At 48.3% G+C, this 21192-nt stretch overlaps 1 protein-coding gene and 1 long non-coding RNA gene across 2 annotated transcripts in view; one reads left to right on the top strand and one right to left on the bottom strand.

The window, feature by feature from the left end:
- LOC309632396 overlaps positions 1 to 8535 on the bottom strand; it is a 34647-nt gene extending 26112 nt beyond the window's left edge. Inside the window, exon 1 of the long non-coding RNA XR_014246882.1 lies at positions 7353 to 8535. This is a non-coding gene — a long non-coding RNA (uncharacterized lncRNA). The remainder of the gene's footprint in view (positions 1 to 7352) is intronic.
- The window catches only part of CDHR3 (cadherin related family member 3), a 76928-nt gene extending 60167 nt beyond the window's left edge, over positions 1 to 16761 (top strand). Inside the window, exons 13-19 of the mRNA XM_082399754.1 lie at positions 934 to 1105; positions 2643 to 2893; positions 4759 to 4940; positions 7319 to 7332; positions 8526 to 8554; positions 10283 to 10331; positions 11874 to 16761. Of these exons, the coding sequence (XP_082255880.1) occupies positions 934 to 1105; positions 2643 to 2893; positions 4759 to 4940; positions 7319 to 7332; positions 8526 to 8554; positions 10283 to 10331; positions 11874 to 12178 (1002 nt within the window). The 3' untranslated portion in view covers positions 12179 to 16761. The remainder of the gene's footprint in view (positions 1 to 933; positions 1106 to 2642; positions 2894 to 4758; positions 4941 to 7318; positions 7333 to 8525; positions 8555 to 10282; positions 10332 to 11873) is intronic.
- Positions 16762 to 21192: the final 4431 nt, after the last annotated feature.

The raw sequence follows: 21192 nt of genomic DNA, 5'->3' as shown, positions 1-21192 counted from the left end.
TCAACCCTGGCTGCGTGTTAGAATCGGCTGGGGAACATAAAAATCGTGCCTGGGGACTTCCCTGGTGGCGCAGTGGTTAAGAATCTGCCTGCCAATGCAGAGGACACGGGTTCGAGCCCTGGTCCAGGAAGATCCCACATGCCGCGGAGCAACTAAGCCCGTGCGCCACACCTACTGAGCCTGAGCTTAGAGCCCGTGAGCCACAGCTACTGAGCCCACGCGCCTAGAGCCTGTGCTCTGCAACAAGAGAAGCCACCGCAATGAGAAGCCCGCTCGCCGCAACTAGAGAAAGCCAGTGCACAGCAACGAAGACCCAAGGCAGCCAATCAATCAATCAATCAATCAAGGAAGAAAAAAAAAAATCAGGCCTGGGCCCTACCCTCCAGGGAGTCCAATTCATTTGGTCTGGAGAGGGCCAGACAAAGTGGAGCCATGGTTGAGAGAGCCATTGTTCAATCTTCCAAAGTTAAAGACAGAACTTCCAACTCACAGGGACAGCAAGCAAGGAAGCACAGGAGGGTCACCATAAATCCATCATCGTTACTGGAAAAACAACTCAGCATCATCTGGGGATGAGCATATGTGTTTAGCTGCATGTGTGTGGGGGGTGTGGAAATGTATTATTACGTATATTATGCACATGTGCATGTACACACACAACACACAGTAGAGAAGTTAACAGCATAGGACTTGGAGTAAGACAGACCTAAGTTCAAATCCCAGCTCTGCCACTCACCAACTGAATGGCCTTAGGTCAATTACCTAATCTCCCTAAGCCTCAGCTTCCCCATCTGTAAAATGGGAATAAACATATTATCTATCTCGGATGAGGTTAAATCTCACTAATTCACAAAAAGCACATAGCCCAGTGCCTGGCACACAGTAAGGGCTCAATGATAACTACTCAGTAAGGCCACTTTCCTGCTGCTCTAGGTTACTGTGAACATCATTGAAGAAAATGATGAAAAACCAATCTGTACCCCAAACTCGTACTTCCTGGCCATCCCAGTGGATCTGAAAGTTGGCACAAATATTTACAATTTCAAGCTCACGTGTACTGACCTTGATTCCAGCCCCAGGTCTTTTCGTTACTCCATTGGCCCAGGTATGGTATTGATGTCAGTGGTCCTGGACCCTTGCTGAGGGCTCCTGGTGTTGGAGGCTGTAGCAGCTGTTTAGGGAGAAGGGGTGGGGGTCTGAGCTCACACACTGATCTGGCACAGCGTGTAGGGGGTGGGGTGTTTTGAATGAGGAAACCAGGGATGAGGAGTCAAATGGTTCTGGAATTCCCAGTCCCCCCCCTTGGCTTCCCCTTCTCACCTAACTCTTCCCAGACTCCCATACCTGGCTGCCCAAAGGCCCAAGGAACAGTGAATCCCATTGATGGTGACCCGCCACCCCCACCCCCAATTCCCAGCCTGTCGTAGGATTCACGAATCAGATTAGTGTCGTTTAAAAAAATTTTTTTAGTCCAACTCCTCCCCCACCTCTTTTCCTGCAAGCTTGTAGGGGGGGCAGGGGAATCCCAGTCCTCTCTCTGGATAATAATAGATGAAATAGATTAAATGCATTTTGAAATGTGTCCTCAGGAATTCTCTTCTGCTCCATTCATTTTCTCTCTTTAAAAATATACCATTGTGGGAGGGAAAAAAAGAGCACCCCTCAATGGAAATGAGACCAAAATAGTTCATCTAATGAAGTGCCGAGGCCAGAGATTTAAACCCAAACAAGCAGAGCAGTTTCACGTGAAAGAGTGAAAAATCCAGCTCTGCCACCTGCTGAGCGCTGGCAGAGCCGGCACTGGAGCAGCGGGAAGCCTCTTGAGCAGGCTGTGTCACAAAACCCAGGGGCAGAGCCCACCTCGAGACTGCAGTGGCCAGAGATGGAAATAATCCATACTGAGAACCCTCAGGCCTTTATGGGGCACTTCATTGCTCGGGAGTAAAATTGCATCATCCTCTGGTCCATTTACTGGTTTTTAGTTGGTAGTGAGTCTGCAGCCACCGGAGGAATGAGCAAGAGCTGCTTGGGCGGGCAGCCTCTCTGCTCTGGGCTCCCTAAGGTGTGAGCCTGCAGCCCCAAATGAGCCGCTGGGGAGGTGGGGATGGGGACTACTGTCCCTGCCAGCCCAGGGCGCACCTTCCTTTGGGGGACTCCAGGGACATCTGTCACGGGCGTGACCAGCCCGGTTTCATGAAAGGCGTGCAGTGAACTTGGCCCATGGCTAGGGACGTGGCCCCCTCCTCCCTCTTGCCGCCCACTGATTGGTCTGAGTGTGAGTTACACATTGTTACCAAGTTAATGCTGATGATGAGCCTTGGCCGCACCAGGATTGCTAGCTCTCTGCCTGATGCTCAGCGCGATGACGGCCATTCTCCCTGGACACCTGGGCTGGTGCCCTTTTCTACTCTCATTTTCATTGCAGCCACACTGGTTGTGAGCAAGAGTCTCTCTGTACTCATGAAATCTCTGGTGCTGTTCAGGCCCATATCCTATCACTGCCCCAGCCCTGGTACATCAGAAGTAGTCTACACCTGAGGTGGGATGTTTAAGAAAAAGGCTGAATGTAGTTTTCTTCTAACCCTTATTTCTCACGCTCTTTTCTTCCTTTTCCCAAAATCCTTGCATCAAATCTCATTTAGGCAACATCAACGGTCATTTCACCTTCTCTCCCAACGCCGGGTCCAATGTTACAAGCCTGATCCTGGCGACTCGCTTTGACTATGCTAGTGGGCTTGATAAGATCTGGAACTACAAACTGCTTGTCTACATAACTGATGACAACTTGCTGTCCGTCAGGAAGAGAGCTGGAGCTCTTGTTGAAACAGGCACAGTGACGCTGAGTATTAGAGTCATTCCTCACCCAACCACGATTGTCACCACAACCCCCAGGGTAAGGGTTTTGGGAGCTGGACTTCCCAGTTACATCCCTTGTAATTGATGTTGATGGAGCCCCTTGACCTAGGCGAAATGTGGGGTGGACTGAAAAGGGTTGAGGTGTTAGGATGTTGCCAGGAACACCAACCATGGGCTGGATTGGAATAGTCACTGGGTGGTAGAAAAAAATCTGGGTGAGACCTTGGGCTTATAGAACCACTGACTTTTCCTAGTCTGGTAAAGAAGGAGGTACACATATGCACAGACTTGTGATAGATCAGGCATTGCCCATCCAGGGTATGGACATGTTGCCGCCTTCACAAGCCCTTCTCTGCTTGCTCTTAAGAGCCAATACAAGTCCGTGTCCATGAGAGCAGCTAGCTGCCAGATGCTCTTCTCTACTTCTTTTGAAGAGTCACCATTTGTCAATCTGTACCCTACTCCCCACCTCCACTCCAAAAAAAATCCACTTATTCAATCTGCAGATATTGATTTAATACCTATAATATGCCAAGCACTTTGGTGAATAAGCCAGAAATGGTCTCTGCTCTCTCATGGAGCTTATAGTGCGGGTTAGTGGTTCTCAGGTGCGGCCCCCACAGCAGAAGCAGCAGCGTCACCTGGAAACTTGTTAGAAAAGCAAATTCTCGAGCCCACCCCGGAATACTAAAGTTATACCTCATCCAACCATGATCATCACCACGACTTCCAGGGAAGGATGTTGAAACCTGGAGTCCTTACCACATCCCCAGACCTACTGGATCAGAAACTGTGGGGTGGGACCCAACAATCTGTGTTTTTAATAAGCCTTCCAGGCCATTCTGATTGCATTTTAGAGCCTCTGATCTAGAGGGGGAGACGGATTACAAACAGGTGTGCAAATGAATAAACCACCTACAGATTGTCGTAAACAGTAGGAAGAAAATAAGCAGGTGTCACAATAGAATCAGTGTGATGAAGGAAGGGAGCGTCTTGGAATCTGACAAGAGGATTATCGCCTCTGGCTTCTTGGATGACCTGGCTTATATTCGTGCAGGCCCTTTTTTCCCCTTTCCTCCTGATCCTCGTAAAAGTTGCGCCCTTGGTCGGCAGCCCCATACTTGGAGTACGCCAGAGGAAAAGGAACCAGAACCTCAGAAAGCCACCTGTGACAGGTGGTCAAATTCTGCTTCTCAGAGTCTTACCAAGAGCTGCTTAATATTCCTTTCCTGTGGGCTGGAGTCAATATTACCCCCAATGAATGGAGGCATTAGGTGACCTGAAGGGCTTTCAGTTGTGGTAGGAGCCAGTAGGTGCCCCAAGTAAGGAATTGCCACCTTTCTGCAACTTACAACACAACCCAGCTCTGACATCTCCAACCTGGAAATCTCCATAACTTGCTTGTTATCGGTCTCCCTCTCTGGGAAGCAAATGCTGAACTTGAGGTCTCACTGTGATAACAGCCTGCTCAGCTGGCAGCACAGCTGGTAGTGAGTGAATACTGAGAAGCCTACAAAGTGTTAAAAAAAAAACAAAAAAAACCCCTCAACTTTCATGGCTCATGCCTTCCCAGTGAGAGACAATAGCTATATTAGTCCCTAGCTTATGCCATGATTTGGCAGGAAAAAAAGCCAATGGAATTTTTAGCTTTGGGGAAGGAGAATGAAATTAGGCCTAGAGTTGCTCTCCAGTTCCCTACATTTTCTGGGTTTCGGTCTCATGGATGTCTGGCAAGACTATAAATAAGGTGATGGGTTGAAGAGTGAGAACGATGAGCACACGGATGTCCGATGTTTAGAGCAAGAACAAAGAGCAGAATGAACGTTCAACCCCCCGACGTGAGAGGGTTGTGATGTCACAGACGACCAGCCTCCACTCATCCTCCCCCTCCTGTCATTCAAGCCCAGGATCACCTACTGGATCCTGAGGAAGAACGTGTATTCTCCATCGGCCTGGTATGTGCCTTTTGTCATCACTTTGGGCTCCATGTTGCTTCTGGGTCTCCTGGTGTCCCTGATCGTCCTGTTGGCCAAAGCCATCCACAGACACTGTCCCTGCAAGACTGGGAAGCACAAGAAACCTCTGTAAGTTGCCAGTGGGCTGGGCCCTTCCCCCATTTCCTTTCGGAGGATACTGCTTCTGGTGATGTCAGGAGAAGGAAAGGTAGACAGGATTTCTCCACAGGGTAGAGAGGGTGCCTGGAATGAAGAAAGGAAACAGAGCTATGGGGGAGACATCCCAGCTCTCCTTGTCCTGGTGGACCCCCTTCATCACCTGCCGGGCCAGGAAACTGTTCCTTTGCTTTTCCCTGGCACCTGCCCTGTCCTTGATGAGTTCTCAATGAAATCGGGGCTTCAGCCTCTTGGTAACCTCGTCCTGGATAAAAGCTCCAGAAACAAGGCTGGTTGTGAGTAGTAGTGGAATATGCCGTGCTGTTATTTGTGGAATATTTAAAGGATGGGATGGAATTAGAGGAAGCACAAAAAACTAATAAGGGAATTAAGCTTTTGGCTCCAGTGACTGAACTGGGCTTTGGTGTGACTAAATAATCATTGTTCTTTTGCGTGTGGCCCTCTCAAGGGCTGTAAACGCAGGCCTGCTTCCTCTCCTTGGGAGGCTCACCTGCTCACTTATATGCCTCTTTCAGTGACACTCTGCAGAGTGTCTTTTACTGGCTAAAGGGAGGTACTAGAGTGAAGTGGAGAAAGCATCAAATTGTTACAAGCTTCCCCAGAGCCAGTTTCTTGAGTCTTAGTAGCTCTTACAATGAGAATGTGATGGTTCTGAGCCTGGGCTTTGGAGTCAGATAAGGTTGAGGTTCAAATCTTGGCTCTGCCATTTTCTGGGTATATGGCTTTGGGCAAGTGACAACGTCTGTGAATCTCAATTTCTTTATTTGAAAACCAAACAATTAAATGAGCAAATGCAAAGGAACCACTTAGCACTGTTCCTGATGTAGAGTAAGTGCTTAATACACTATTTTTTTAAAAATCTTGTTGCATGATTTTTCATGGCTGAGTCCCAGTGAGCTTAGGATTCTAGATTCTAAGTTTAGCTCTGTACACCCAAGTATCTTGAGGTATTGGAACCTGAATTTTGGAATTTCTCAACAGCATAAAGAATGGGTGATAAGACTCATGTGCCTTTTAAAGGTATTTTGAAGATTAACTACTACTGTCAAATAATTTAAAATCTATGGATGAAAGGCTGTATAAAAGTATAAGTATTAGCATAAAGATGTGCATTGCATTTTGCCATATTTATTGGGGACATTCGTTGCTACTGGCAACCTTGACTTCAAGGTAAGAAATCCTTGAGCATCTGCTGAAATTTAAAAAAGTTTTAATTTGGACTCTACTCACAAATTGATTTGAGAAAAAAAAACCAGCTCCAAAAGAGTGATGCTTAAGCTTGTAAGGATGGCGGTGCTCTGTAATGGGATTTGGGCAGAAGTTCTTACAGGAAGTAATCCAATAGACACTGCAACTCACATGCAATTTATGGTTAAATGTGCGCCTTGAACCTGGTGGTTTCAGTTACCTTCTAAATATTGTTTTCAACATGGTTGACTTTTAAATTTTTTTTTTTTTTAATTTATTTTTGGCTGTGTTGGGTCTTCGTTTCTGTGCGTAGGGCTTTCTCCAGTTGCGGCAAGTGGGGGCCACTCTTCATTGCGGTGCGCGGGCCTCTCACTGTCGCGGCCTCTCTTGTTGCGGAGCACAAGCTCCAGACGCGCAGGGTCAGTAGTTGTGGCTCACGGGCCCAGCCGCTCCGCGGCATGTGGGATCCCCCCAGACCAGGGCTCGAACCCGTGTCCCCTGCATTGGCAGGCAGATTCTCAACCACTGTGCCACCAGGGAAGCCCCATGGTTGACTTTTAAAAAAGTAGCTAGTAATTCAGACTCAGACCTGGCCTCTCTGGCAATTTGTTGTACCATATGGCAACCAATATTTGTCCCATAGCAGAGAATAAAATTAGAGTCACAGAATAATAGAATCCAAGGTTATCATGGGAAGGGTCTTAAGAGTCCAGGTGTCCAGCTCCTCACGTTACAGGAAGCCCGGGTTTAACTGCTAGTCATCGAACCTTCCCACTGTGAGCCAAATCTTCTGCTCAGATGGCTACTGGGGAGGAAAACCAGGCAGGAAGAATCGCTGGGCAGTCTGATGGGGTCGTCATGCCCTCATTCAGTGTTGTCAGAGAAAATAGGTTCCCTGAAGTTCTCTAAAGCAATAGTTTTCCAACTTATCAGACTCCCAAACCTCCTTAGTCCCAACCCAGCAGTGACGGAGCAGGGCTGGGAACCCATTCTGCATTTTAGTCCCCTGTCCTGGTCCCTCTTTCGATCAACCCCTGAATCCTGGGGAGCACAGTTGCCCGAAGGCCCCCATGTTGTCACGTGTGTACCAGTGCCGAGTGCTCTCAGGTTAATTCTTGTCCATCCCTTCTCCCCCCATACAGGGTGAAGAAAGCAGGTATGTACGGTGCCGATTACCTTTGTTTGTTGCTATTATTGTTTTTCGCTTGCTCTGTTGTACCACATAAAAGGGTTCCAACTCGGTGGAGAATCAGGGCACAGTCCTGTGTTGGTGGGTTTTCCGCCACATCATCTGTGGATGGAACGAAACAGAGGTCGGACGTAGCTGGAGGAAGGGGAGGGCAGGGCAGGGTGCATGGGGCCATTGGCCCTCTTGGATCTCATTCGGTCCTGCCTGTTCCTTACTGAGTCACCTCCAGTCAGCTCGACATCAGCACCTAAAGGTCTGTTCCCCACCAAGTGGGTCAGGAATGGAGAATTCTCCATGGGTTAAACACAGAATCTACTTGCTGCTACACACGGAAGGGGTGACCCCTCCTGAGGACAGCTAGTGCTCTGTATTAGACAGATGCCTGTTTTTAAAGAACAAATGATACTTTATTCTCAGACTGTGATGGATTTGATAATTCTCACATGTTACTTAGGTTAGGGTAGTTAGAAATGGGGGCTGGGTGCAGTCAGATGGGCTGGGAGAGCTGAGTGATTTCAGGGCGTCGGTGAATTGAGCAAGGCCCATCTGAGGAGACGTCACCACTGTCTCCAAAGCTGTGGCCTCAGGGAGACTCCAAGCTATGGGGAGAGACAGGACAAAGAACTGGAAAGAGTGTTTTTGAAAAATGATTGCTCTAATCACTCCAGCCATAGGTGTGTGCATCTGACATGCACAGGGGATATCTCAGCAGGGTTAGAAATTTAACGACAGTGGTTATTGATCATATCGAATGAAATAATTTTAATAAATGAGATTTTTCACAAACTGTCTCCCATGCTAGTTACTTTGTCAAAAGGGTATAAGGAATGGGTGCAAAGAATCCTCAGATGACAGACAAAGGTAGCAACCCCCTCTTTCTTTTTTACCTATAAAGCCATTTAAAAGCTAGTTTCCAGTAATGACAATAAGCTGGAAAAAGAATTTAAAAATTTTAATTGTGTATTATGCGTGTGTGTTTGTGTTTCTGAGAAGGTGGAAGGAGGTAAACAAACATGTCTAGAGACAGAAAATTCTTTGCTATGCCTGCAATACTAAGCTCAAATCCTGTTTAAGAGAGAGAGATCTCACTGTAGGGGTAAAATTTTAAGGTCAATTTAGTGTCCAAGAAGCTTAACTTCTGTCTGTCCTCTTCCCTGCAGAAATGAAGAACACAAAGAGAGAGGCGGCGGTGAGGCTGGCTGGCCCCGGGGCGCCGGGTTGGGGAGGGGGCTCTGGTCTCCCCCCAGCTGCCTTGCCACAGTCCCACGGGGGTGTTTATCATTCAGGGAGATGCTTGTATCTGGCCACTGGAGCAGACTGCTGTGTGACGAGCTCCTAATAGAATTTGTTCCCTCCACTGAACCTGTCTGCTGCTATATTTGCAGAAGAACTGGATTTCATAAATATTGAACAGTGGTGTTTATTATCTACACTAGTTCTCCAGGAGAGTGAGTTAGGGGAGAGGAGCTTAAAGACCAGAACTGGTGCTTCAGCCTTCAATGGGATTTACTTTTGCTTTGCTTCTCCACACCTGGAGGGAAAAGTGATAGAAAAAGAGCACGGTGGGAAGCTGAGGCTGGCTCTGCCCTCTCGGCCATATGACCTTGACCTCAGGGACTCCCTCGGCCTCTTTAAGCTTCAGATTCCTCACCTGTGGAATGGGAGTGAGAACAGCTGCCCTGAGATAACAGGTGGGGAAATACTGGGAAAATTATGAAGAGTCATGTAAATGCAAAGTGTCACAGGACAGCTGGGGAGTTACCTCCTCACGTGACCTCCTGATGTTTCTTTCACTGAACCTGATCCACCCACTGGAAGTGACGGAACTTGAAGGTGACCCCCTCCCAGGTCTCCCCTAACCCCTAATAATAGGACTGTGTTATGATCTAAGATCCATGAATTTGGGAAATGACAGGCAGGACGAGGAGGAAGTATCGCTTCAGGCCAGTCCCCTAAGCGCTTATAAGCACTGGTCTGCAAACAGGAGGAAGGGGTGATCTCCTGTCTCCTGGGTCTTATTATTGTCTCAGTACCCTTGATGATGCCACTCAGAGACTTAGACATATGTATAGTTAAATTCATCGATTAAATACATCAATCCCCCTGGCCGTAAAAGGTGCAGCTTCTGAGTTGATCAAATGGATGAAAGCTGTACAATCTCCATTCCTTCTGGTTTCACAGAGGGGAGCTGTGGGCAAGTGAGTAGGTAACGGCTTATGTGATGAAAACGGGGGTCAAAGGCCCATTAAACTCCAAACACCGTCCTCGTGAGTGTGCTGAAGAACAGCATCATTGGAGGGCACCGTGTGAGGGAAGGGGGTGTTTCCACGGGGCAGAGTTCAGGTCCTGGAGGGCGGCACAGAGTACAGGTCAGGGGAAAGAATAAGGTGTGGAACACCAGGCTTAGGTGAGGCAGGCCGGGCCCAGATGCAACGTTGCATTGGCCTAGGCTGACTCATCTGTGCCTGCCCTGCACGTAACATCTGCCTGGCCGATCCCGCGTAGGTGATGTCGATCTTGGCCGGTGCTGCATGGCATTTCTGCTCTTCCTTCTGTGCAGCTTAGATAGCGTTTACTCAGGATGCTTTCCTACCCCCCAAGTCTGGATTAAATGTCCTCTTCCCACCCCCGTTCCCCCACGCCCCCATAGCATCCTATATTCCCCCATCATAGTCTTTATCACAGTAAATTGCAGTGCCACTTTGTCAATGGCTCCTGCTTGATTGCAAGCTTTGGGCGGGCGGTAACCAGCCCTGCCTTGTTCACCGATGTGTCCCGAGCATCTAGCACAGTGCCTATTGAATAAATAAATGTCAGGAAGGCCCTGGGTAAGCAACCTGGGCTGTAAGGAAGAACAGCCTCTCCTGGGGGGAGGAGTGTAAGGCTGTGCCTGAAGCCGTCTCTTTCTTTTCCTTAGGAAACAATCCAGATGAACACTGTCTTTGATGGAGAAGCCGCAGACCCAGGTAATTAAGTGGCAGTGTCGCCCGTAAGGGCATTGTTCATATTCCAGGCTGGTGGAGTCACGGAGGACCATAACCCACGTCCTGCTCTTCACTCAGTCTGTCAATGCGTTTGGTTGTCGGGCCTACACAGTGCTGATCCTTCCAGGCGGCACCACAACGTGAGATCAGCTCAAAACAGAGCTGGCTTGTAGACGCTCAAGCACGTGATCACGTGTGAGGCCTCAGCAGGTTTCCACCTAAAGGGTCCCACTCAAGGACCACGCCCCTGTCCAGCCTCCCTCCCTGAATCACAGGCCAGTTCAGGGAACTGGTGAATTCAATAACCCACTGTGTCTTCTGCTCACCGGGACTCAATCTCCCCCCACCCCCCCCACCCCGCCGCTGCCTCATCCTTTCTGAATGCTTCTAAACACCATCCTATTGGTAACGGGAGATATGGAGAAATGGCAAGCTTGGCTTCTTTTTTTCCTCGATCAGGGCCAAGAATTCCTTCTTGGACAGCAAGATGAACATAAGGTAAAGCTGGCCTCCAGAGCTCTCATCACCCCCATGAAATCAGCTCCAAATTTAGCTCCTTTACACACATCCCTTCACTTACAAAGGCTCAATTATAGACGTGAATAAAGGGAAGGAAACCAAATTCGGGAGGCAAGTGCATTGGCTCCCTGCCACCCTCACATGCGAACGGCTCCGCTTGGTCCTCCTCAGAGGGGGGATGGCTCCTCTCCAGGACAGGCTGCCGCTGCTGCTGGAATTAAATTTCCCTCTATTATTAGGTACTTGTCACCATAATGTGCCCACATTAGCATAAGTGCTGGTGGGATCCTCTGCCTGAGAGGCCACTCATGCTGTAGGGAAACAGCAGGAGCAGGGGCACGCCGGAAACTAGATCTTCTGCAGCAAAAGCCAGGGAGGACCGAGGCTGTTCTGCGTCTGTGTGTTTGCGAGAAGGAAAAAGGAAGAGATGAGCCAACTGGACTAATGTGAACAAACATCAATTAGCATCTGCAGACTCCGACACAATACAAATGGCCCCCTTGCATCATCTCAACCGGGGCCAGATTTGTGTGTCTGTGTCTGCAAATCTCTGCTAACATAACATAGATACAAATCAAAGTCTTTTCCTCCTTCCTTGGTGAATTCAGGTTTATATCAGGGATTCAGGGAATCTTTTTAAACAAACATATCAGAACGTAATGGGTCACCCCATGAAAAACTGAACCTAACTTATCTGAAGCTCACGTTGAGTTCAAGACTTCTGTGGCCTCTCATCTTGCCATTGAGGTGACCTTGAGGCTCTCCTACACCTTTCTTTCCAGGGTAGCGTGAGATTTGCTACCTGTGTGGTCAGAGCCACACAGCTCAGCTCGCGGAAAGGGCAGGCTGGTGAAGACTGTTTGTGTTCTTCACAAGCCTGCTTTCAATTTTTCTAGCTGCTTCATCTTTCCCTGGGGGTGAGAAGAGAGCAGGGTGGAGATGGGGGAGCAGAGAAGCATTTGGATTCTTTTGTTTATGCATTGGTGGTGTAATTTTTTTCCCTAGTTACTGGGGCAATATATGAATTCAACACAAAAACTGGAGCCAGAAAGTGGAAAGATCCCTTAACCCAAATGCCAAAATGGAAGGAGTCCAGCCCTCAGGGAGCTGCTCCAAGAAGACCTGTCACTGGGGAAGGGACCGGGCCACCAAGGAGCACCCACAAGGAAGGAGATGGGCTGAGCGACAAAGCACAGGCCAAGAATACAGGCCCGTGGTCCAGGAACCAGGACGGCAAGCCAAGCACCCCAAAGAACAGAAACTCAGCCCTTACGCGTGGGGGGTCCCCCAAACCGCACCCAGAAAAGTGAACGGTGTCTGGCTGCCTGGCCCACAGCACAGCACAGGGAGGGAGCTTGACTGTCTGGGACGCTGCCTCACCCTACATTCCTCGAGGGCAGGGTGGGGGTGGAGGGCTGAAAGTGTGGAGGATCCAGGGTCCCAGGTGGAATGTTTGACAGACTTTAAAATGAACAGAAAGGGGTTTGATCTCAGAGTTGCCTTTTTCTGAGACAGTCCAGGAGAGATTTTGCCCTGGCCTCAGTTCCTCTGATCAGCTGGACTGCTAATTGGTGGGTGTGGACTTGTGTTTCTTCTTCACGTTGACCTCTAGGAAGCTCTGTTCCGTTCGCCCCTAGGAAGTGCACAAGACCTCCTGCCTAAATTCTGAGGACTACCCTCCCACCTGGTTTCACCTTATTTTCCTGCCTTTATTTTAGTGTCACCCAGATTTCTTCACTTATAGATACAGTTCAACACCATATACCATTGTAAGTCACGTCTAATCTTTTTCAAAAGAGGCAGAGCAGTGGGAAAAAAAGGATGAATAATGAGTTGTTCACCTGGGAAGAAGAAAACACACTAGATACCTTTAATTCTTTTTCATTAAGGTAAAACTGATAATGCGATAAAGTGCACAGATCGAAGGCATTCAGCTCAGTACTAGGTAGACTCTTCCCCAATGCAACCAATATTCGGGTCTTTATTGTCACGGATTACTTTTGCCTTTTTGAAATTTCCTATAAATGGAAAAAGAGCTCCCCAGTTCTTTTGTATCTGGCTCCTTTGGCTCAGCACCATGTCTGTGAGATTCACCCAGTTGTACTGTGAACCAGTCATGCAGGGCTCTTCACTGTGTCTCTTATCCCACTGAGGGAATCTACCACATGTCATTTATCCATTCCACACTTGGGTAGCTGCTCCAAGTTTTTTACTATTATAAGGTATAGCACTGTGCACGTCCTTGTACATGTCTTTCCATAGCATAAACACGCGTTTCTTCTGAGCCTATTCCTAGGAGTGGGATTGCAAGAGCCATTGCTGGAATCTGCTGAGAATTCTGAAGTTGGTGGCTCCAACTTATGCTTCCAACGATGGAGAGTTCTGACTGCTTTACTCCCTTGACAACACTTGGTGTTGTCGGTCCTTTTCGTTTTAGCCATCCTGGTGAAAATTCCTCTTGAACTAAAGTCACTGTTTTTCTCAAAGCTAAAACAACACCAGCCCTACAACCTACCTGCCCGGCTCCTTCCCTACCTTCTGTGATTGGTGGAGGGGGGAACCACAGGACTCAGAGCAGAGACACAGTGGGAAGCTCTAGCCATTCATACAGCTGGGACTTTCACCTGTGGCCACAAGCAGTGACCTGAAAATAAATCTCTCTGCAACGCAACAGGAAGTGGAAATTTTCAGTGCGTGCCTGGTGAAGGCCGAGCAATCCTCACCTTTGCTCCATGTCCTGCTCCCCAGCTGCTGGGCCCCTAGTCCAGTAACCAGAGGGAAGGACCAGATGAGAGTCTACTGGGGCAGCACCCCATTTCCCAGTTGGAGAGCCAGATGAGAACTCTCCAGGCCCAGGATGGCCTGTAGAGGGCAGGCAGGATCCATCCTGCAAATGCAGAACTTCGGAGGGAGGAGCTGCCCGTTTATTGTGTGCCCGTGCGTCGGTGTGACTTCTCAAGAAAAAGAAACATTTTTAAAATGCCCTGTCCTGGCCTAGAGCAGGCGCGATTTATTAACAAGGCTTGGTTGCCAGGGAACTCCCTTGAATACGTTTAAATTTTGCAAAGAAGGCAGAGCTGCTCATTTGTGGAGGTTTAAGTGGGTGAAGTGGCTGATTACCCATTTAAGACTCTGCAAGTCTGTGGAGCCCCGGGTAAAAGACCTTCCTCAGAAACTCTCAGCCTCAATGCAAGTAAAATGAGGCTCTGAGAAGGCTGAACGGGGTGCCTGATAACTGTTTATGAGCCCATTAAGGATGATTAAAAGGAGGGCGGTGAGCAGCTGTTATCCCTTCTCTGGTGATGACAGGGCAGGAGGGGATCATGCTTCTCGGCCAGAAGAAGAGATTTAAGTTAGGCACAGGGAGGGACTTCCCGAAGGCTGGGGTCTGTTTAAAGAGTCAGTTTTTTCCCTGGTGATGGGCAGGAAGAGCTGATTATCTTCCGAGCCCCAAGATGTGAACCTCGAGGAACCCAAGACATGGGTCAGGAGTGGTACCAGGAAGCTTCGAAATCACCTTTTCTTTTTGCGTATTTGACTATTTGATCAGGGGAAATCAGAAATCTCAGGTCCAGGGCTGAGGCCATTTGGTTTCTAACATTTACCAGGTTTCAAAAATAAATAATCTGAATAAACTCAAGCCAGGGACCATTGGGGACTTTGTAAAAGTTTTCGCACATTTCTCTCCCAAGGCCTTAATCATGTATGAATTTATTGTAGCTAATGTTGACTTGCCTGATGCTGAGTCATTAAAAATTAAAGCAAAGATGTTCAGGGATCAGGCCATGGAGGGGTCCACTGTTGAGGGATGTGGTACCCCGTGGTGAATTCTTAAGTTTGAGCTTTCCCTGTGCTCAGCAGGAAGCCAGGTCCACGTTGCTGCCCGCCTGTGTTAAAAGCATGTGTGGCTCATGAGCAGAAACTGGGCAATGATGCTTTCGTTCTTAGAGCCCTTGCTCACATCTGTAGATCTGTCATTTGCCTTTTTATGTAATGTGTTTTGTAATGGCTGAGAAAATTAAAGCAACCAAGTGAGTGAATCTAGAAAATGATGGCTATTGAAACATGGCATTTCTCATTTCAAACTAGTGTGTTTGTACCTCCCATTCATTCAGTAAATATTTATGGAGTGACTACTGTGTGCCAGGTGCTGACTCATTAGTAAACACAGCAGCCCCAGGACCCTGCTCTGGAGGAGCTTACATTCTGTCTGCTGCAGCTGAAGGGGGCCTGCTGATACACGTCCCCAAAGATGCTATTTCCACTTCCATCCTGGCCTCTGTTTCTTGGTTCCCTGAGTGTTCTATCTGAAAGATAAATTAACCCAAATCTGGAATTTCCTTTCTGGAAGAAGATATTTCAGAACTACTTAAATATTGTTTAAAACTTAATGGGGAGCCTTTATCAGAAAATAGTTGAGGGCACTTCCCTGGCGGACCAGTGGTTAGGACTCCACACTTCCACTGTAGGGGCCACAGGCTCGATCCCTGGTCAGGGAACTAAGATCCTGCATGTGCACAGCGCGGCCAAAAAAAAAAAGAAGAAGGAAAGAAAATAATTGAGATGCCCAAGGAGGGGCCCCGGCCTTGGGTTATCTGACCAGCGTATGGCTTATAACCTCCGGATGGCAGCTCTGAGCAGGTGTGACTTCCTTGTGTGGAGGGTGGGAGTATCCTGAGGCCAGTGAGACCTTTGATCTGGAGCCCAGGGAAAAGGTCAGACATAGGATGGGATGGAGAATCGGGGGGAGACTCAGATCACCGAGACCCTACTATGCGTCACCTGTATTGGGGGTGAGATGTGGCTCCTGCTCTAAGCAATAATCCCACTGAGAATGTAACCAGCTCTTTGAAAAGACAACAGCCACCCCCCAGGCACTGCATGAGAAGTAAATGAGTTTCATAGGTAGTGGGTGCGGGAAAAAGCAGATGGAGCCCCAGCGGTCTCTAAAAGTGTGAGGGAAGACCTGGACGCTGAAGGGTTCTTAAAGCTAGCTATGCGTCCAAAGTGGGAGAGGAGAGAAATGTTGAGCAAAGGCTAAAGCATTCAGAATCCTGGTTGTCAATCAATTTTCAGCCAGTGCTTGTCCTATGTCACCTGGGGTGAATAACCACAGCCCATACAGAGCCTCCTGGGGGTGTAGCAAGCGCTCAGAAAACATTTGTAGAACTGGATTGAATTAAGCAAGCTGGCAGTTGGTTTCCAAACCAAGTGATGTAGCAGAGTCACAACTTTTCTAACTAGATCTACACGAACATTATGATGATCAACAACAAAAAATTACTGAGTGCCGACTAGGTCCCAGGCACTGTTCTAGGCTCTGGGGAGATAGCAGTAAATAAAACAATGTTCTTAGTGTTTACATCCTACTGAAGGACCAGAGACGGAACATACAAACGGACAATGGCTGGACCATATATAAAAATAGAACTTGGACCTACAACCTGCAGCAACCTGCCCAGGAAACCAACCCCCTTATCTACAATAAACAGCCCGGGAAGCCAGCCTGCCTAAGTCAGACTTGCAGGAAGCCGAATGGCTGTTTCTAGTAACAATCCAGGAAGCTAAACAATAACTTCTGTAACAATCAGCCCCAAATGGCCAGGACTCGATTAGCAACAGACAGCTTCCCTAATTTTTATCCCCGCTTCTAACTTAGGACCAGCCAGAGAAAACTAAATATACACCATAGGATGGACCGCCTCCAGTGAGCCCACCTACAGCTTCCCCAGGCCAACAGCCTCCAATCAGAGCACCCCTGAGCCTTCCCTTTGTTCCACGACAAAGGTCTCCCACTCCTCTGCCCGCCTTTGAGTCTCTGACAAAATGGGAGTGATGGTGGCTGACTCGCTTGCTATAGTAAGAGAAAAATAAATACCCTTTGCTTTTGCCATATGGTGGGTCTTTGTTTATTTCCACAGGAATGATAGATAAACAGATTATACATATACGTGTATATATAGCATATGTATGTATATCTCATATGTATGCGTATATCGTAGGTATATACATATAAACATATTATATGCACGTATATGATATTTTAATGGTGGTAAATGCTATTGAGAACAACGAACAGGGTCAGCGTTATGGAGGGTGGGGATGGCCTCTTCAAACAGGTGGTCAAGGAAGGCCCATGGTGAGGTGAGAGTCAAGCAGCAGAAGTGGGGAAAGAGACATGCAGGTAATGGGAAAGAGCCCCCAGGCAGAGGGCTCAAAGGCAAGGCCAGGTTGAGGATTCGTTGGAGGCGCAGAGTGATGAACATGAGGCCCGGAGGAGATTCCTTCGCACAGGTGCGTGTGGGGAAGTAGGTGTATATTTGGGGGTGGCGGTGGGGACATGTGGCCTGTGGGGCGTGAATGGTGAGGCGGAGGAGGAGGGTATGCTCATCGTGTAGGGCTCTGTGAACCGCTGTAAAGACTTTGGCTTTTACTCTGAGTGTGATGAGGAGACATTGCAGGGTTTGGGGAGCAACGTATTTTCTGTTTTGAAAGCATGTCTCTCTGAGTGCTGATCTGAGACTAGATTTCAGGAAGGCAGGGAGCAGGGGTGGAAGCAGCGAGACCAATGAGGTGGCTATTGGACTAATCCAGGTATGAGATGGCGGTGGCTTGGTCCAGGGTGGTGGGCACATGGAAACCTTACAGGACCTTTTGGAAGGAGTGTCCCAGCTGCAAAAGAAGCCCTGAGTTCTCCTGGGCCTACTCCCATATTAGATAAAGGTGCCCCAGCAGGGTCTAGCCACTCCCTCAGTGGAAGCTTCCAGATTTCACATAACACCAAACAGTGCTTCCTGAATGCAACTGCCCCCTGCCTAGGCTGTGAAATCTGTTGCTGTTGCTATCCGGCATGGTGGTGAGTGTGTGTGTGTGTGTGTGTGTGGTGTGTTGGGGGAGAGAAGCCCTTAGTGTTTCTGCCACATTGAACTGAATCCTGTCAAGATTCCAAACAGGCTTCATGGAAGCAGAGCAAACAGGCCTCGACGGTGTTTTCTCTGTCTGGACTCTGTGCCCTGCTGTGGAAAAGGTCGCAGGTACCTCATTCATCCGTGCCATGCATTAGATTAGCTCTCAGTCTGAAAAAGTACAGTTCTGATCAAAAGCCTTACACCAGGAGACCTGAGTTGTATGAAAAAACTGTGGCCTGTGACTTCCAAGAGAGTCTAAGTTCTTAGGAAACCAGTCTGTTTAGAGGGAAACAGGGAGGCAAGTGTGTCCTAGAAAACTGGAGCCTTATGATTAGATTTTTGGAGACAGTCGCTACTTAAAATGATATCGCCTCCTGTTCCCATGAGTACGAACCATAATTATCAGTCCTGATTTTGGGTTTGGAGAACATGATCCTTGCAAGTCTTAAGACCAAAGTAAAGCATGCTTACGAGAGCTCTGCACTCTTCTGGGTGGTGCCTGCTAGGTTAGGCAGGCCCAGTGCTTGGACGAGAGCATCCCGCTGCCCATTTGGGGCCCCAGCGTACTCAGAAGCCCTGGGAATCTTGCGGTGTTCAGAAACAATCTGCGGCCGCTGTAGCCCCTGCAGACCCAGGCACAGCTGAGGGAGGGAAGCTGGTTAATCTGATTTATAGGTGAGGCTCACAAGAGCTCCTCTCCCTGCACTGCCCATCTCATTTGCGCATCCACAGTCAGAACACCCTCCAGCTGGTCTTTTTTTTTTTTGGTAACGCTTTTATTGGTATTGTGATTTAATTCACATACCACTAAATTCAGTGGTTTTCAAATATATTCACAGAGCTGTGCAACCATCACTACTATCTAACTCTAAAACACTTTTATTACCACCCCAATAAGCCCCATACCCATTAGTAGTCATTCCCCATCCCCAAGCCCTAGCACCCACTAATCTACTGTCTGTCTCTATGGATATTTCATATAAATAGAATCGTAGCGTATTTGTCCTTTTGTATCTGGCTTATTTCACTGAGCATGTTTTCAAGAATTATCTATGTTGTAGCAGATATCAGTACTTTATTCCTTTTTATGGCTGAATAATGTTCTACTGCATGAGTATACCACATTTTATTTATCTACTCACTGGTTGATGGATATTTGGGTTATTTCTACCTTTTGGCTATTATGAATACTGCACAGTGAACATTAGTGTACAAGTTCTTGTGTAGACACATGTAATTTCTCATGGGTATATACCTAGGAGTAGAACAGCTGGGTCATATGATATTTCTATATTTATCTTTTTAAGAAACTGCAAACTGTTTTTCAAAGTGGCTGCACCATTTTACATTCCACCAGCCTTTCACAAACTTTTTAAACAGACAAGAGGTGCCCTCAGCCCAGGTTGTGGTGGTGTCAGCCCTTCCCAGACCGTGTCAGGCTCTGGCATAAGGAGGCTGCCTGTGGTCTGGAGTCCTGGTCGACCTCACTGAGCTTCCTCTGCACCTGAGTGGTCTGCAGATAGGTCTCTACAAACCTCAGGATTGCAACTGTGTGTCTAACATATGCTGGGCACACTAGCTACACAGTCTCCAAATCCTCACAGTACTCTTTTGAGGATGGTCCAGTTAGCTGCATTTTACAGATGAGAAAGCTGAGGGGTGGAGAGATAAGGGAACTTGCCCAGAGGTCACAGAGCCGGGACACCAAACTGGGTCTGTCTCCTTGGAGCTTATGCCAAAGGGCTCAGTTATGGCCTTTGATTTGTGTTCTGGGGGAGCTTTCAGGGAAGAGATACTCGGTCAGAGGATGACTGAACCCTCAGACGGATCCTCTGACCGAGTATCTCTTCCCTGAAAGCCCAAGGCTACTCATGGCTGCAAAAATCAAACCCTCACACGTGCAGCATCAATACCAGCTTCTGGACCAGCAGACAGGCTCTGAGAGCATCCTCTCCTGCCTGGCTTGAGCTGGGATCTGAAATAGCCGCCGGCCTCCTGCAGCCCTGCAAGCTCAGAGCATGCGGCTTTGGGCTGTGTGAAAGGCACAGTCTATTCTTTTCTCGGTTCTGCACACATTCCCCACCTGTCTGCTGCTCAACAGAAGCTGTCTCCTCTTGGCTATGAGTATTCAAGTGCCTTCCAAAGACGTTAAATCAAGGTCTGGGTCACTCAGAAACAGTCCCCTCCTCCCCCAAGGGGAAGGGGCTGCAGTTATACATGTTGGCCAGCAGGGGCTCTTTTTTGCCATTTGACTTCCTCTGAGTGGTCCAGAAACGCCTCCAATAAACTGATCCTCCTTCTTTCCACCTTTCCCCAAGCTTTTCAGGGTATGTGGCCGCAGGCCCTGCAGAGTGCAGCCGCAGGGCACCCATGGTCAGGATTCCGCCTTGTGGCCACCCACAAAAACCCACAACAGCAATGTGGTTGCTAGAAACCTGGAGGGTCCTACCAAACTTTCTGGAGGAGGGAGGGAGTGGCCGACTCCACCCATGAGTAGCCTTTTCCCGGAAGACCCCTGGACAGTGATTAGGGCATTTGGCCAAGCAAGCTATGGCTAGTGATGAAGACAGCTCCCAGCTGGGCTCAGAACAACTTTATCACTGTTGACTTAAGAACAGAGGATTAGAATCAGCTGTGGGGCTTGGCATCTCTGAATAAATACCCCCAGATTTTGTTCCCTTAACACACCATCTTGCCACATGTTCCAGAGAATGAGGGTCCCAAATTCTATGCCTTTGTTTGGTTGAGTGTGTGATGTGTCCGTGTAATAATAATTAAAATCAAATTTTGCATTTATAGAATGCTTGCAATGTGCAAGATCTTGTGGGGTCCTTTGTATTTATAGTTTTATTTAATATAATGCATCTGGAGGTACTCTCTAATTTACCTATGAAGAACTGAGGCTCAGAAAGGGTGATTTACCTCCCAAAGGTCTCACAGCTAGTAAGTGGCAGAGGGAGGTGGAGTCTGAAAGCAGGTGTGGCTTCTAAGCCCCTTCATGCTCCCACCCCAACACTGCCTTAAACTTGGGGCTGCTTTAGAAGAAGGGGCAAGGCTGGGCGTAGAATCAGAAGGGGAACGTGTGGACAGAATTTACAAGCTAGTTTATGCTGGAGCTGGTTTGGGTGCCTTGAAATTCACCAGGGCTTGGACGAGTCTTCCAGGATGGGGCCCCTTCCCATGGAGCAGCCAGGGGCTCATTAGTGTCACTGAGCACCGGGTGAGAAAGATAAAAAGGGAAGTGAAAAGCAAAAAGGGAGGAGGACAACAGGGCTGAAGCAAGCAATGGAGAGCAGAGAGAGAGGTGGCTGGTGGCCTGAAGGCCCTTGCCTGGGAGCCCCCTGCCTGGGGAGCTGGTAGAGCAAGAACAGCCTTCATTCTCTCCTGCAGGACCAACAAAGGGCAGCTGAATCACA

This window comes from Balaenoptera borealis, assembly GCF_965194805.1.
Source record: "Balaenoptera borealis genome assembly, chromosome: 7".
Taxonomy (NCBI): domain Eukaryota; kingdom Metazoa; phylum Chordata; class Mammalia; order Artiodactyla; family Balaenopteridae; genus Balaenoptera; species Balaenoptera borealis.
This window is presented reverse-complemented; position numbering and strand designations above follow the sequence as displayed.